Source organism: Ranitomeya imitator, chromosome 1 (assembly GCF_032444005.1).
Source record: "Ranitomeya imitator isolate aRanImi1 chromosome 1, aRanImi1.pri, whole genome shotgun sequence".
Lineage (NCBI taxonomy): Eukaryota > Metazoa > Chordata > Amphibia > Anura > Dendrobatidae > Ranitomeya > Ranitomeya imitator.
Window position 1 is genome coordinate 738,363,982 of NC_091282.1, and position 16,364 is coordinate 738,380,345.

Sequence of the window (16,364 nt, forward strand, 5' to 3'; positions counted from 1 at the left end):
TTCTTGTAATCTACAAGTGTACAAAGATATTATACAGTCACCATGTGACAAGTGGGGCTGTGTAACTTCAAATGCCAGGGCTGAATTTTTGTTCCAGTCCGGCCCTAACAGTGAGTGCAGCAGTGGGACAGGGAACCTTGGCACCGCTCTTGGTAATTGCAGGGAACCCAATTGTCAGATACTCAGCTAGCGTACGTATATCTCCCACCCTGGGGATAGATGAATATATAGTATAATATATATAGTTTTTGGGTCCTCCCTTTTAAGGACAAGGAAAAGATTTAACTAGAACAACTACAGTGGGTATGGAAAGTATTCAGACCCCTTTACATTTTTCACTCCGTGTTTCATTGCAGCCATTCAGTATATTCAAAAAAGTTTCTCATTAATGTACACTCTGCACCCCATCTTGACTGAAAAAAACCCAGAAATGTCGAAATTTTTGTAAATTTATTAAAAAAGAAAAACTGACATATCAAATGTTCATAAGTATTCAGACCCTTTGCTTAGTATTGAGTAAAAGCATTCTTTTGAGCTAGTACAGCCATGAGTCTTCTTGGGAATGATGCAACAAGTTTTTTGGATTTAAGGATCCTCTGCCATTTTTCCTTGCAGATCCTCTCCAGTTCCGTCAGGTTGGATGGTGAACCTTGGCAGACAGCCAATTTCAGGTTTCTCCAGAGATGCTAAATTGGGTTTAGGTCAGGGCGCTGGCTGGGCCAGTCAAGAATGGTCACAGAGTATGTCTGAAGCCACTCCTTTGTTATTTTAGCTGTGTGCTTAGGGTCATTGTCTTGTTGGAAGGTGAACTTTCGGCCAAGTCTGAGGTCCAAAGCACTCTGGAAGAGGTTTTCATCAATGATATCTCTGTACTTGGCCTAAAAGGTCTATCTTTGTCTCCTCAGACCGGGAGGGGGGGGGAAGGGCGGGGGCACAGGGGGTGGGAGGGGGGTAGGGACAGGGATCTTTATTTTAAACACAAGAAACAAAAAAAAAAGGATTTTTCATATCTTCTCTACAGCAAACGCTACTGCAGAGAAGATATGAATCGCGGCTTCAGCACCATGTGGGGGGGACAGCGCTTACTGTAGTGCTGTCTCCTGCACGGCACACGGACTGCACACGGACAACGTCCGTGTGCGGTACGTGTTTTACACGGACCCATTGACTTTAATGTGTCCGTGTAATCCGTGCGCTCCCACGAACACTGACATGTCTCCGTGTTTTGCACACGGACACGCGGTCCGTGAAAACACGCTGAAATGTGCAGTGACACATTGCTTTCAATGTGTCTACGTGAGTCAGTGTCTCCGGCAAGTGAGGAAACTGTCACCTCACGCACCGGAGCCACTGACGTGTGAAACCGGCCTATGGGAGAGTCACTGCCAGACTTAATGGCTTAGCTCCAAAAGATTGGCCATGAAATTCCAATGTCCGGATCCTTCACTTCCATGAAATCTTCTGTTGATGGAGAATCGAGAGACCCCCGTACACTTTAGATGGTTAACCAATTACACAAAAATCTGAAGGTCAGGCCTTCTAAGGTTAACTTTGCTCAAGACTGCTTAAAGATAACCTCCACCATAGCACTGAAAAGTCACAATACATTTCTCCTATATAGCCACACTACCAGGTGTCCTTCATTTGCTTCCTGTTGCATCCTTTGCTCAGCTTAGCCTTCTGGTTTTCTTGCTTCCAAGATGGCCATTGCAGTAACCTTGGGGAGTTGGGCTGCACAGTGGATAGTATAGACCACATCTTCCCTGTCCTGTGAGATAAGAAAGGCAGGAGAGGCATAGTTTATAGTAATGAGTGAGTGTGCTCAGATAAGGTGTTATCTGAGAATGCTTGCGTGTTATCAAAGTATCTTGGGTGTGTTCAAATAATATGTTCGAGTCCCCATGGCTGCATGTCTCGCCACTGTTCGACAGCTGCAACACATGCAGTGATTGTCTGACAAACAGGAAATCCCTGCATGTGTTGTGGCTGTCTAAGGCTTCTTTCACACCTCCGTCGGTACGCGGCCATCACAAAGCGTCAGCGCGACGTACCGATGGACGTTGGTGATATTTTGCACAACGTGGGCAGCGGACGCAGTGTTTCAACGCGTCCGCTGCCCATAGTAAACTCCCAGGAAGGAGGAGGTGGAGTTACGGCCGTGCATGCGCAGTTTAAAATGCAGGACACGACGTAGGAAAAAACGTTCCCTTGAACGTTTTTTCGCTACGACGGTCCACCAAATACCGACGCATCCAGTGCATGACGTATGGAACGTGTGTCCATACATCGCAATGCGTCGGTAATACAAGTCTATGTGAAAAAATGCATCCTGCGGGCAACTTTGCAGGATGCGTTTTTTTCCAACAACAATGCATTGCAACGGATTTCAAAAGACGTAAAAGTGAAAGTAGCCTAAGAGCCAAGAAACATGCAGCCGTGGGGACTAGAACATATTATTTGAACACACCCAAGATACTTGGATAACACGCCGAAGACACTCGGTTAGCACCCGAGCATGCTTGGATAACACCTTATAATCACTAATAGTTTAGATTATCCAGAGGGCTCACCATTTTGGAGTCAGGAGGAACAGAGCTCTCAGCTGACGAGGCAGAGGAAGGCTAACGGAGGCACCAGATAGTGTGACCATACTTGAGAAATGTATAGCCCATTCAGGTCCCAGGGTCAAGGGTTGCTTCAAGGTCTCACAAGTCTGAGCAGAAAATGATGGTAAATCTTAACAATATGCCATCTCATTGTGTGATGAGAAAAACCCTTTAAAAGGTTTAGGATTTTCAAAAAAGTTACCCCAAAATTATGTATTTTTATAAAATAATAAAAGACCCATTACTCACCTATTCAAACCCCCCCTCTCCCACTCCAGTCATTATGTCATCTGTATTTTCAATTTGTGTGGTTAAATGTAAATAATAAATGGGTATTTCAGGAAAGAAAGTGACAGAACATCGCTAAATATACCTTTATTTCTTAATTGTTAGCTGTTTGCCTGCTGAGCCCCCCCCCCCCCCCCCCCCCTTCATTGATGGCTAAAGTCTCCTTATCATTAGTGGGGCTCTTTATGCTCAGACAACCAACTATCAATCACCCTAGCTGCAGAAAAAGATTTAAACAAAAACTTTGTTCCAAGTTTAAACTCACTTGTTGCTCTCTTTGGATGATCTCCCGTGAAGCAGCTTATGGTTTCGCCAGAAATCTATTAGTCTGGTACTCTAGCATGCCACTGAGTTTTTAATACAGAGATTGTTTTTCTCATGGATTCATATGGAATCCTTAAGAAAAAGTGTAGTTTTCAATTGAATATCATATTATGGGAATATTTTTTGTATAGAACCATGAAGGAGGGATTATACATTGTTACAGATGTCCTGAGGTGCTGCAGTTCCGTAACACTGAGCTGAAGCATTTCTAGTGCCATCATAAAGACTCCGGACACGTAATTTACAGCATATGACATACTTTTCTTTAGATTTACCTAACTTCAGAGAAACCATCTCCCTCACTAGTTATTTGCACACATTCCTGTTTTCCGCCTCAAGTAGGGAACCTTATTATCCTGTCATCCTGGTATAAAACCATTAGTGTGAACCATTCAAACCCGGGAGATGTCAAGCAAATATAATGAGTAAAAAAAAAGGAACAAACACTAGCCGCCTACTTATTTTATTCCACGGGTTCTTGCCATCTGCCTCATCAGATCAACCCTGAGCTGATCTACAAGACAGTGGCACAACGCACACTCAGCACAACACTGACAATTCATGTAAAAGGCAGCAAAATATACTCATTTTCCATTCTCCAATCTGAACTAATATATAATAATAATAATCTGTCTTTTTTTATAGTGCTAACATATTCCGCAGAGCTTTACAGTATGTACACATTATCATACTAATATATGGTTTTCAGAAGAAGACATTTACATAGGGCTGCCAATGACGCTATATAGGTCATCATTAAGTAAGATTCAGCTGTATACTCAATTGTCCGTGCTTTCACCATGGAAGAAAGTGTCCATTAATGCACCGCAACTGAAACAGACATTTTTTTTTAACTCTTTCGTATACTATTGTTGGCATGTACTGACAGACATGCAGATAATGGTACATGCAGACTGGGAGTTGAAGCATCCAGAAAAAAAAAATTCAGACTTAATTTCATTGTAACTGCTCTAGAAAATTATGAAAATAAGAATTCGGTTCTCCAAAAACACAAGGCCTATTCGTTTAAAATCCATACATGGCTCTTAGACATAGATGTTACTAAACAAAAAGCCCTGTGTGCGATTGAATCGAGTTTCTCATGTGTTTATGGATGATTGAATTTTATTTTTCATATTTTTTTAGAGCAGATGCTGAAACCTCCAGTCTTCTACATGTACTATTACTTGGGAACTAGCCAGCAGCTTTTCCCGTGCTCCCCACCAGTGACTTGGGACTGATGAGATGATTTACATTTATTCTTCTTCACTTTGTATGCAGAAAATCAACATAAAATAGAATTTAGGAAAAGTTTTTCTTAAAATATAACTACATCACCAGAGCTGTGAGACAAGTTTCAAGCCCAACCTCATCTTTTCCCAAGCCAAAATAAGGATACCAGAGATGTTCCTGTAGATGAAGATAATAAGGCTGAGGGGGGGTTTATTGACTTAAACTAAACATACGCCAAAAATCCTCAAATGCATAATTCACCCTCCACAATCACTACTCAAATGTTGGAATCATCCCACCCATACCAACCTCGTTTAACTAAAATGAACAAACCAGAACATGAATTTCCAAATCTCAACTTTTCCACAAGAGCGGGTCATTATTATTTCAGTCCTGTCCTTTTCAATCTATCTAAACAAAATGGCTGTCTACTCAACCCACCAAAAACAAGAAGCATCAAAGTGCACCCTTAAGAAAGTCTTCTTCCCCAAAATGTCCCATTGATACGAAAATACTACATTGCACACTAATACTGGCCAGTTCAATCTCCACATGCCCCAAACTGTGTTTGGTTAAAGGTCTTACTTGCCCAAACCATCTATCACATCTTGTAAAAACTACAACATTGTTAAGAAAATGTATCCCACACCAATGAATACTCTTTAGGTTTGATAAAATCATGTGCATTAGACACATGAGCTATATCCCAACCAGCCACTGGCCATTACAATTAGGTGAAGTCCAGCTTCGTCAGTAGCAATTGGCCAACACCTTACGGAAGCAGCGCCTAATGTTGTCCACCTTGTCTGACCCTTGTTACCTAATCCAACTATAACCCCAGAAATTTCAAGAAATTCTTTGGGCCATTTTCCCGTACATTATAGGAATCAAAGAGTTTTCAGAAGGTATCCAACGACTTTTGGCACACCTCCAATCTTGCTGGCTCAATACAGAGGATGTAGTCTAAGTAAAGTGTGAGCGATTGTCCCCTCCTACCAGACCGACTAAAGGAACATACAGGAAGTTTCAAAGAAAGTCCAACCAAGGAATACCCCATCAGTTTACAGATGTCCATAAAAGAAACATCCTGACAATAGGAGCTAGAAGGCTATTTTCATATCCACCTTTGCCATTAAGGCTAGCCACAATAAGTCAAATACCCTACTGAATTACACATGGACATAGTTCACTGACTATGCTAAAATGTTGACGTCATCAACACACCTTTTGGAAAAGAACAGTTGATAAGTCATTCAATACTTTCCATCATCATTTTTGGAGGCACCCATGGCAGAAACATGTAAACCTTTTGTGGTGGTTACTTTAATGTGTGGTGTCCAAGTCTACGTACAGAAAGGGATTGATTATGTGTGGCTCATACATCAAGAACATTACATAAAAAGCACAGTCCCAGCAAGGTATCTTTTTTTACAATGTCAACGTGATGAAGCAGGATCCTCTCTTTATACATCACCCCATGAATTGAAAGATCAATGAAAATCTCACCTATAGCTGAAGTGTATAACACACAACTGCAGGAGATGGAATCAAAGTCTTTGTTTAGATTCCCAGGGGAAAGTTCATTAACAAAGGCAAAGCCATCAAACCCCATAAAAAAAAACAACAAGATTCCAAATTTGTGATTAGCACAATTAAAAGTGTGAATCTAAGCAGTAAGTTTTTCATCAGGTTCCTGATTTACAACATGAGTTCCGGTTTCTTGTGTTTCCATTGATCACTGCATCATTACGTTTTATTATCTCCGAGGAGTTGCTTTGTAACCAACACAGCATCAAATTTTAACTAGATTCCTCTGTTGGAGCTGTAAGTCTGCAGAAAGTCTTTTTCTATTAATTTCCGTTGTAAGCAAACAGGTGAACAATAACAATAAGAAACTCATTACTGAGTCTTGGCCCAACGCTACTTAATCTTATCAATTATTTATTTATAGCGTCTCGGATATATTTATCTAGGCTTGTAAAAGCTTTCTCGAGCATTGTGCTTGTTTGTTAGAATTTTTATTACGTAAGGAGCCAAAGAATTACTCTTACAAGGTTTATCTCATGAAGACAACCATGTGCCTCTTTCCAGAAATATTAAAATCATAGACAGCACCTTCCTCTATGAGCCAGAATTTAGAACCAACTCCTGCTTACAAGGATTTGACTACATGAATGATTATTCATTTCTTTAGTCACTTATGTTACATTGTCTGGTCAGAAGTGACCAATAACTGACCACTAGAAATGAGCAGATCCACCAAACATTGTATTTTCCTGTTGCTGTGTTTTTCCCAGGAAATTAGATTTGCAGAGAAGATAGTCTTCACAAGTTTAATGTCCCTTATTATGCTCTGGGGGTCTCTTCAGAGCTCAGTGTATAACAAACGTAATATGTAAAAAAAAAAAAATTTAAAAAATCCCTAAAATCACCTTACTCCTCATCCACCTCTGCATCCCCTCTGCTACTCACTGCCATCCATCCGGTCTTAACTGCATCTTCTGATTCCCGCCACTCATACAGAAATCACTGGGCTTCTCTGGGACTTTTGGCTTTCATGAAGCCCAATAGGGTTTTGTGCAAGCACATGAGAGGTCACAGCATCATGACGTCACAATGTGCGACATGTCCTTCAACACAAATGCCCCAAACTCTCCCACAATTGCAAACCTAGCTTGAGAGACCCAAGGATTCCAGGTCGAGCGGCAGTGGACCAGAAGATGCAACAAGGCCTGGAGGTGGCAGCGAGTAGCAGAGGAGACAGAGAGGTGAGCGTTATGGTGAGTAATCATTTTTTTATTTTTTTTTTAACCTTTTGATAGCTGTTTTAATTTAGAAATATGGTGGCCAGCCACCAACATCTTGCTGAATCCACGCTAACCAAATTACAGTCTTGGTGAATGCGATTTTTGCAAGATTCACTTGAGTTTATTTGCTCATCTCAATTGACCACTCAATGATTATCTTCTCGAGACCCCTTTTAAAGGTGTATTTTGGTTAGGATTACCTGTTCTTTCCCCATAGAACCAGCATCTTCTTCATAATATCCCCTCTACTAGTTGATTGGCATGTGTTTTGCCATAAACAGCCTATTACATTGGGGCATATTTATCAAGCTAGATGTGCTTCATTTGCACCAAAAACTATCTTTCATGACTTGTGACATATTCATTGTGTTTTGGACACTTTACACATCTTTTATTCTATAAGGAGATGTGGCTTTGCTCAAGCGGGACATGACTTGATAAATATGCCCCCATTGTGTTGTAGTTCAAGGCTCCGATTAATTAAAACTGGCATTTTTCACACTAGTCAGTGATGGAGTAAAATGCACCAAATTCATTAATTTGGCACATCTTCCAATTGATGGATTAAGATTAATGGATTAATTAATTTGGTACATTTTCCAATTGATAGATTAAGATTAATGGATTAATTAATGTGGCACATATTCTAATTGATGGATTAAGATTAATTAATGGATTAATTTGGCACATCTTCAAATTGTACAACAGTCATGGGTTGGCAGACTTTTTTTTGTAATTTATGCCACTTTTGCGGCAAGTTATAATCAGCTTATTGGGCACTTACATTTAATCTAATAGATATGTCACTATGGCGTGCACAAAAGTAAACCAGTGATGAACTGAACTTTGGAGGTCTCAATTTCATCCCCCTTTCTCAATTCTGACTCTATTGATTCGTCTAAGTGCCATAGTCTATACGGACAGGGCAGTAAACAAGACTTGAACGTTTCTTATTTCCTTTTTTGTTTTTTATTGTAGATTCTCATGATTTGAACCATTTTATTTTGTTACATTTGCATTTTAGAAAAAATATCTAAAACCTTGATATTTGCACATCAAATCCTCCAGGTTCTGAAAAAAAGGAAAATTTAGTATAGCAGTGGAGGACACAAGAGAATATTATTGCAGTTCTCAATTTCTCCTATTAGTTTAGATCTGCACTTTGCATTAAAAGTCATGATGCTTTATGTAGTAATTGTTTTTATTTCCAGTGTTATATGTTGCATTTTCACCAAGGTTTCGGTAAATAACTTGCCATGAGCATGTGCAAAATGATTGGGTATGAGTGAATGTCTGCACATGCTCTTTACAGACACTGCCAGAGACGCACATCACTAATGAATAACAGAACAATTTACCTCTTGTAGATTCATCCTCGATCGGTTGTTTGAATAGCGTAATATCTTTGAAAGTGCAAAGGAATAAAACAACCTTGTCGTGTTCGTTTCTTATTGGAGCAATCTGCATATAAAACCAAACCGGAGTTCCTGTGAAAATGGAATTTAAAAATTATGTATGTTAGTAAAACAAGAGAAGAACATCTAAGGAGGCGAATATTAATAGTAATAATAATCACACAGTAAGTCATTATATAGCATAATAACTATATAAATGCACCAGGAATCCATAAAATATGTGATTAGCGGTACAAGTATTAGTAGGCAGGACTTCCCGCTCACCAAAATGAAATGCTAATGAAATGCTAAAGTCAACAGAGCTCCAAGAGTCAAGTTGTTTTCTGGGACATTGATGACTTATACTAGTACTTTGATCTCCACCGATCAGCAGATTGAAGGGACTGAGTTGCTCTGTGATCTTCTAAATAGAAACTTGTTTCTTACTATATTTTTTCCTAAAATCAACAATACAAAATATATTATTAGAGAAAAATAATTCTTCCCCCACGTTTTTTCTATGCACTAGTCAGTCACTCTCAAAAACTGCTCAAATCTGTCTACAGATCTGTCTTCAATCAGGGATCAAATTGCAAATGCTGACTAGACTAAAAGTGGGTAAATCTTTACAAGCAGAAAGAAAAGGAAGAGCCGATGAGGCTTCTAGTCACTAGAGCCTGTGATGGGAATACTGGTAAATAAAAAATTGAGATGCATCGTGAAAACAATAAGGGGAGTAGGGACGGTGGTGAGCAGATCAACTCATGAGTAGAGGAGCTGGAATTTGATACAAAGAGCAGGTGCAGATGGCTGTAGATTCTCTCATCTGAGAGAATCGGGACAATTATGCAAATGACACTCTGATCAAACTCTCAGATGAGGAAAAGATGGCGGCAGTTTTTCTCCATCTTCTCCATTCTACCCTGGATGTCGATGCACAAAAAAATTTGTAAGAAAATCAGTAAAGAAGTAGGATTTACCCAATTTGCCAGATCGTAAGTGTTTTGTCCAATGCACTGAACTTACGAGTTATATGATATTTATTTTTGACCGTGACTTTAAAAAGTAAGAAATTTGCGAGCATTTCTCTCTGATCGCCTGTGCCTGCTCTTCATATTGTTCAGTGAAGCCTGGTTCTTGCTGCAGCTGTGTCACAATAAACCTCATTACAGCCTCCATTTGCATGCACTGCTAGGTAATGTAACACATGTGTAAGGATTTTGTCCATGAAGATAAGAGATGGTTAATTTAAGCCATCGTTTTCCCAGAAATTGACTAAAACCTGAAGGCGTCATTATACAGGCAAGAAATCTCATGGAATCAATTAACAGTATTACCGCAATAACTATCGGCATGTATATTAACAGCCCAATAATCGCCATTGTCGCGCTCCGCGTTACGGCCTCCTCAGTGAACCTGAATATTGATTCTAATGAGCGAAACATTAGCGCAGATCCATAGAAACAAAATCTTTATCTGGAGATCTAGAGGATCATTTGGGGATTTTCTGGAGGCTTTTTAAGCGGATTTTCAAGTTAACATGATTACCTGAAGTTAATAAACGATACGTCTTTCCTGGAAAAAAAAATATTGCTTTTTTTTTTTATAAATTCAGAAAATATAATGGCCACGGGGAAACAATGCTTAAAATATTCTAGAAATTACCACAAAAAATAAAGTTCTACCTTGTGTTAGCCATACAATAAGACCACCATTGATTGATATGTTATCCCCTAGAACAGTCATACCAAATATTTCCAAAGCAATATTTTTTTCATGAGTCTCTGTGACATTTCATAGTGCCCTGTTTGTTCTGTAAGGGAATAATGATTTTATTTTGTTCTTCCTAAATCAGTTATGTGACACGCCCCTCAGGAAGAAGCAAACGAGGTGAAACGCGCGTTGGGGCAGCAGGACACATCATACCTGTCCCTCTGAAACAGCTCCACAGAGACGGTCACCTTTATATATTTATAATGTATATATGTACTTTAATGGGTAATATATTAACTAGTGATTGTTTCTGATGGTACTTGTAAATGGAGCAAAATCTTTATTATATAGGTAGAAATAAAAAAACCATGCGCTAAGTACTATTGTTCATACCTCTATACATTTTTATATATAGCCTGATTTTGCAAGCAATACTAATTCACCAAAGTGTGTGATGTCCCCCAGAGATATTCCTTTTTCTATGCATGATTTTTAAATAACTTTTTTTCTTTTAATTTTTTTCAATTAGCTTATAAATCTTTTATTGCATCATATATTTCTTCTTATTGTTCTGGGATATGGTTTGCACAGATTGGATTGGTTCATATATGTTGTTTGAAGTGCTATGGATTACTATGGGACACATTTTTGATTACTAAATCAGTTATGGTCTGCTTCCCAAATTAGAGGCTTTGTCAAATGGCTGTTTTGTCTCCGCAGACAGCACCATACATATCCATAGGTTGTGTTTGGTATTGCAGTTGATGTCTAGTCACTTTAATGAGCTGCAATGTCCTATCCTCATGCAAACTAAGGATGGGTATGGCACTGTATTTGGAAGAAAGTGGACACTTTTTCCCTAATCATGGACTACCTCTTTAAAGTGAATTGAAGTTGGAAAACTGGAGTTGGTCAATGGTAGAATATAGAAAGTAGAAATAATACCTTGATGGAAGGGAGAGATGACGCAAAATCATTGCTATTGAGAGTATAAATATAGAGTGGGGAAAAGGTGGATTTTTGGACAGTATCGAAAAGTCTTGGAAGCAAACGGTTCAAATGGTACAGGAAAATAATTATTCGGTTATCGCACAATTGCTGCAGTCTGGCTTAGTAGCACACACAATGGGGCGATGTACATACTGCTTTTCTTGTACAGGAGGACTTCATAGCAATTTGACTCGTAGTTCTCAAAGGTCTGCCTGATTTTCTCAATAGTCTTCTTATCAGTCAGTTCCCCGTACATGAAGCTGTGGAGGAAGAGATACACGCATTGACGTTTATTAGGAACTGAGAGTTTGCAAATAGAATGTTTGAATGTTAAAATAGAACTTTTTATTACAGAGCAGCAACAACAAAAAAAAGCAGATAAATCAGATCCTGGATGTTACATAGCATTTTAGCTTAAATATAAACTGAAGGGCAGAATATACTGATTCCAATACTGTGATGTGAATCCTTAATAAGTCAGAATCAAGGTAATACTTCAAGATGACCAGAAATACAATCAGCGCCATGCGCAAGTTGTCCGTTTTATTAATGAGGTAGTAGTTTGAACAGTAAGGTGCTCATAGCACAGGCGTATCAGTCCAGAGACTTAGAGAACTTGTCCCAGATTTTTGCTTTAGTTTATTCCCAATGCTCCCCTGATTATTCAGGGTTTTTTTTAAATCCACCATATGGTTCCAGAGATATTCACTGCTAATTATTATATTCTAAAGACACGCCCCAGAGGATCCAGTGAGTCATGCCCCCTAGGTAAATAAATAGGCCCATATCTCTGGAATCGTATGGCACATTTAAAAAAAAGACTGCATATTCTGGGGAACAGTAGGAAGCAGATAGCGGTGGCTGCATGTCAAAAATGTAAGAAGCAGATGTAATGTGCTGCTGCAGTGCAGTATAGTGCAACCTCCACCAGGGGGTATTGGTGAGGGAAGAGAGGCTGCACACACAGCGTAGCAACACTGAGCAGCAGCACAGGTGCCACAGGTAACAAAAGAGTAGTCAGACAAGCCGAATCCAAAACTGTCAGGAGCTGAAGTACCAAAGATAACAGCAAAACACGTAGTCAGGGACAAGCAAGAAGTCAGAGCCTACCGGGAACGTGGTAAACAAAACGTGAGACGTAATACAAAGTCGGGGTACAAGCCAGAGTTGAAGCCAGTTGGGGAGCGTGGTATCAGAGACGGAAAACAAGGGGCGAAGTCCAGCGATCAGGTCGAGTCATACACGAATACAGGCAGTCAGAGGCACAAGGATCACTAATACAGGTATACAGGTCAGGGGCTCAAGCCAGGAAGCATGAACTATAGCTGACACTGGCCTGCAGGCTGTAGAGGACTGAAATAGCCCAGCCAGCTTCACAACAAGGCAGATGGGATTAATTCCCGCATGACCAGTCCAGAAACAAGACAGCTGAAAGCAAACTCAGGACTGGATCATGACAGTACCCCCTCTCAATGAGAGTCCACCAGACCCCCAGGCTTCCCTTGATAACGAGCGTGAAAGGCCCAAACCAGTCAATCTGCATGGACCGAAAGTACCGGCACCCACGACCGGTCCTCAGGACTGTAACCTTTCCAATGGACCAAGTACTGTAGTAAACGGTGGAGCATACCAGAATCCACCACCCGTTCCACCTCATACTCAGTCTGGCCATCCACCACAACAGGTGGTGGGTGCGAGGGAGACACACCTGAGGAAGGCACCGATGGCTTCAGAAGTGCCTTATGGAATGCATTGGAGATCCGCAACGACGGAGGCAAGCGCAGACGAAAGGCCACAGGATTAACCACCTCTAAAATTTCATAAGGGACAATAAACTTGGGACCCAACTTAGCAGAGGGAATCCTCAATCTAATATTCTTAGTGGATCACCATACCTAATCCCCCTGCTTGTAAACCGGCCCCACAGAACGTCATTTATCGGCAAAAAATTTATACTTGCCCTGAGCCTCCCCAATGTTTCTTTGAACTTCCCTCCAGATCTCCCCCAACCACAGAAAGGCCGAATCAGGCCCTGGACACCCCGAATCCAGCCGGGGGACCTCACCAAAGTGAGGGTGAAACCCATAGTTGCAGAAGTACGGGGAAGTACCAGTGGACTGATTGACACGATTATTGAAAGCAAATTCTGCCATGGGATGTAGCAAGACATTGCAATATCTGCTCCAAAGACTTTTTAGTCCTTTCAGTCTGACCGTTGATCTCGGGATGGTAGGCCGATGAAAAGGACAGACTGATACCCAGCCTTTTACAAAAAGCCCTCCAGAATTTTGCCACAAATAGCACCCCTCTATCAGACACCACACTGACAGGCACACCATGCAATCGGACCACATTCTCAATGAATAGTTTTGATAGAGTCTCAGCATTAGGGAGGCCCGCCAAAGGTACAAAATGAGCCTGCTTACTGAACCTATCAACAACTGCCCAGATCATGGTTTTGCCATTAGAGGGGGGAGATCGATGATAAAATCCATGGACAGATGAGTCCACGGTCTATTTGGAATTGGCAGTGGCACCAATTCCCCGGCAGGCCGGTCACGGGAGGATTTAGCGTGAGCACATGTTTCACAGGAAGACACAAACCCAATGACATCAGAAGCTAACAAGTGCCACCAAAACAGCCTAGTGATTGACTTTGCGTGTGGCCGAGATTGCAGGATGCCCACTAAGAGTTGAGTCATGGAACTCCCGAAGCACCCTAAACCGATACTGGACAGGTACAAAGAGCTTATTATCAGGTACGGACAAAGGAGCAAGAGATTGGACCTCACGAATCTCTCGTTCCAATGCCGAGGACACCGTAGCCACTACCACTCCACGGTGAAGAATGGAGGAAGGAGGTTCACGAGGTGCAACTGGATCCAGGCAATGAGATAAAGCATCAGCCTTCACATTCTTGGACCCTGGTCTGACAGTAATAGAAACCTGAAATCGGGAAAAAAAAGTGACCACCTTGCCTTTCTTGGGGTCAAACGTTTGGTAGATTCGATGTAAGACAGATTCTTGTGATCCGTAATGACAGTGACACGATGGGCAGCCCTCTCCAAAAAATGCCTCCATTCGTCAAATGCCAATTTAATGGCCAACACCTCCTGGTTACCCATATCACAATTCCTCTAAGCAGAGGAAAATTGTCTCAAAAAGAAGGCACAAGGTCTTAAATTAGTCAATGTGGTGGGCCCTTGGGACAACACAGCCCCCACTCCCATCCACCTCTATCATAAATAGTTTATACAAATCAGAGTGAACCAGTACAGGAGCAGTTATGAAACAGTTCTTCAAAGAAGAAAATGCCACCAAAGCTGGAGCTGACCAGTTTTTGAGTTCAGCCCCTTTACGAGTTAAATCCTTGCGGGGTTTGACCACCTGAGAAAAACCCTTAATGAATTTTCTACAATAATTGGTGAAACCCAGAAAACGCTGAAAACCATTGAGATCTCTGGGTTGCACTCAATCCACAATAGCCTGTACCTTCCTAGGGTCCATACGAAACCCCTTAGCGGACAAAATGAACCCTTTAATTCCTGAGGAAAAAGTGAACACTTCTCTGGTTTAGCAAATAGTGAGTTCTCCCTAAGCCTCAGAAGAACTGCACGAAGGTGGCCCATGTGACTCTGTTTGTCAGAAGAATATATGAGGATGTCATCCAAATTAGTTACCATGAAATGCCCTATAAAATCTGAGAAAACATGATTCATGAAATTCTGAAATACTGCTGGCGCGTTAGTCAGGCCAAAGCGCATAACGGATGAGATTGTATGCCCCCTGAGGTACAAATCGGGTATAAGTGGGAGGGGATAAGTATATCTTATGGTGATTTTATTAAGTTCTCGAAGATCGAGGCATGGGCGTAAACCACCATCCTTTTTCTTCAAGAAAAAGAACCCCACAGCCACGGGAGAGACAGATGGCCGAATGTGCCCTTTGCGGAAGCTATAGGAGATATACTCCTTCATAGCGGCCCGCTCAGGGGCGGAGAGATGGTACAGACGGGCTTTGGGCAATTTGGCACTGGGATCAAGATCAACAGCACAATCGAATGGCCGGTGTGGTGGCAGAACTTCAGCCTCCTTTTCGGAGAACACATCCTCAAAGTCATTCAGGTACTCCGGAATACCCTCCAGACTGACGGATGTCACAGATACAGTAATAAGACATCTCTTAGAACAGTTGGGACCCCATTTAACAATGTCCCGAGATTTCCAGTTTATCACAGGATTATCTAATTGCAACCAGGGGAACCCCAACACCAGTCCCGCAGGCAGATTGTCTATAACGAAACATTAAATACGTTTCTGGTGCAAGAAACTCACATTAAGGAGAAACTCGTCTGAAACCATTTTGATGACATTCTTAGCCAGTGGTGTTTTGTCAATGGCAACAACATGAATAGGAGTCTCCAGCCTAACTGTCCCTGTCTTAGACCTGGACTCCAAATAAGAGTTAATAAAGTTCATCGACGACCGGCAATCCACGTAGGCAGAAGTGGATATGGAGCCACTCCCACGACAAAGTTCCACTTCCAACAAAATTTTCGAAAATGCCAAAAAATGTACCTGAGAGTCTGGGTGACTACCACAACAATCACCCAGACTCAGCCGCTTGTTGGTTGGTGGACAGGAGGAGCAGTCTTTTTCCAATGTCCTGGGTCTCCGCAATAGAAACACAACTTTGCTTCAAGCTGTCGTCTCCTCTCCTCTCCTGAGATTGGCGGCCCCCACCTCCATAGGTTCAGACGGAGTCAAAACAACAGGACCAGCAGAGAACAACGGAACCTCTCGCTGTACAAAACCTCTCTCCCGTAGCCTCCGATCCATGTGGATAGCCTGATTCATAGCTTCCTCCATTGAGCTGGGAGGTGGATGGAGAGCCAGAGCGTCCTTCAGGAATTCCACCAGTCCACACCTGAACAGACATCTCAGCATGGAATCATCCCAGGACACTTCAGTGGACCATCGACGGAAGTCGGAGCTGTACCACTCGGCTGA

At 41.5% G+C, this 16,364-nt stretch overlaps 1 protein-coding gene across 1 annotated transcript in view; it reads right to left on the reverse strand.

The window, feature by feature from the left end:
- Positions 1-16,364, reverse strand: part of KCNH5 (potassium voltage-gated channel subfamily H member 5) — a 649,354-nt gene that overhangs the window by 484,627 nt on the left and 148,363 nt on the right. The window contains exons 3-4 of the mRNA XM_069733797.1: positions 11,509-11,615; positions 8,617-8,745 (exon numbers count right to left, since the gene is read on the reverse strand). Of these exons, the coding sequence (XP_069589898.1) occupies positions 8,617-8,745; positions 11,509-11,615 (236 nt within the window). The remainder of the gene's footprint in view (positions 1-8,616; positions 8,746-11,508; positions 11,616-16,364) is intronic.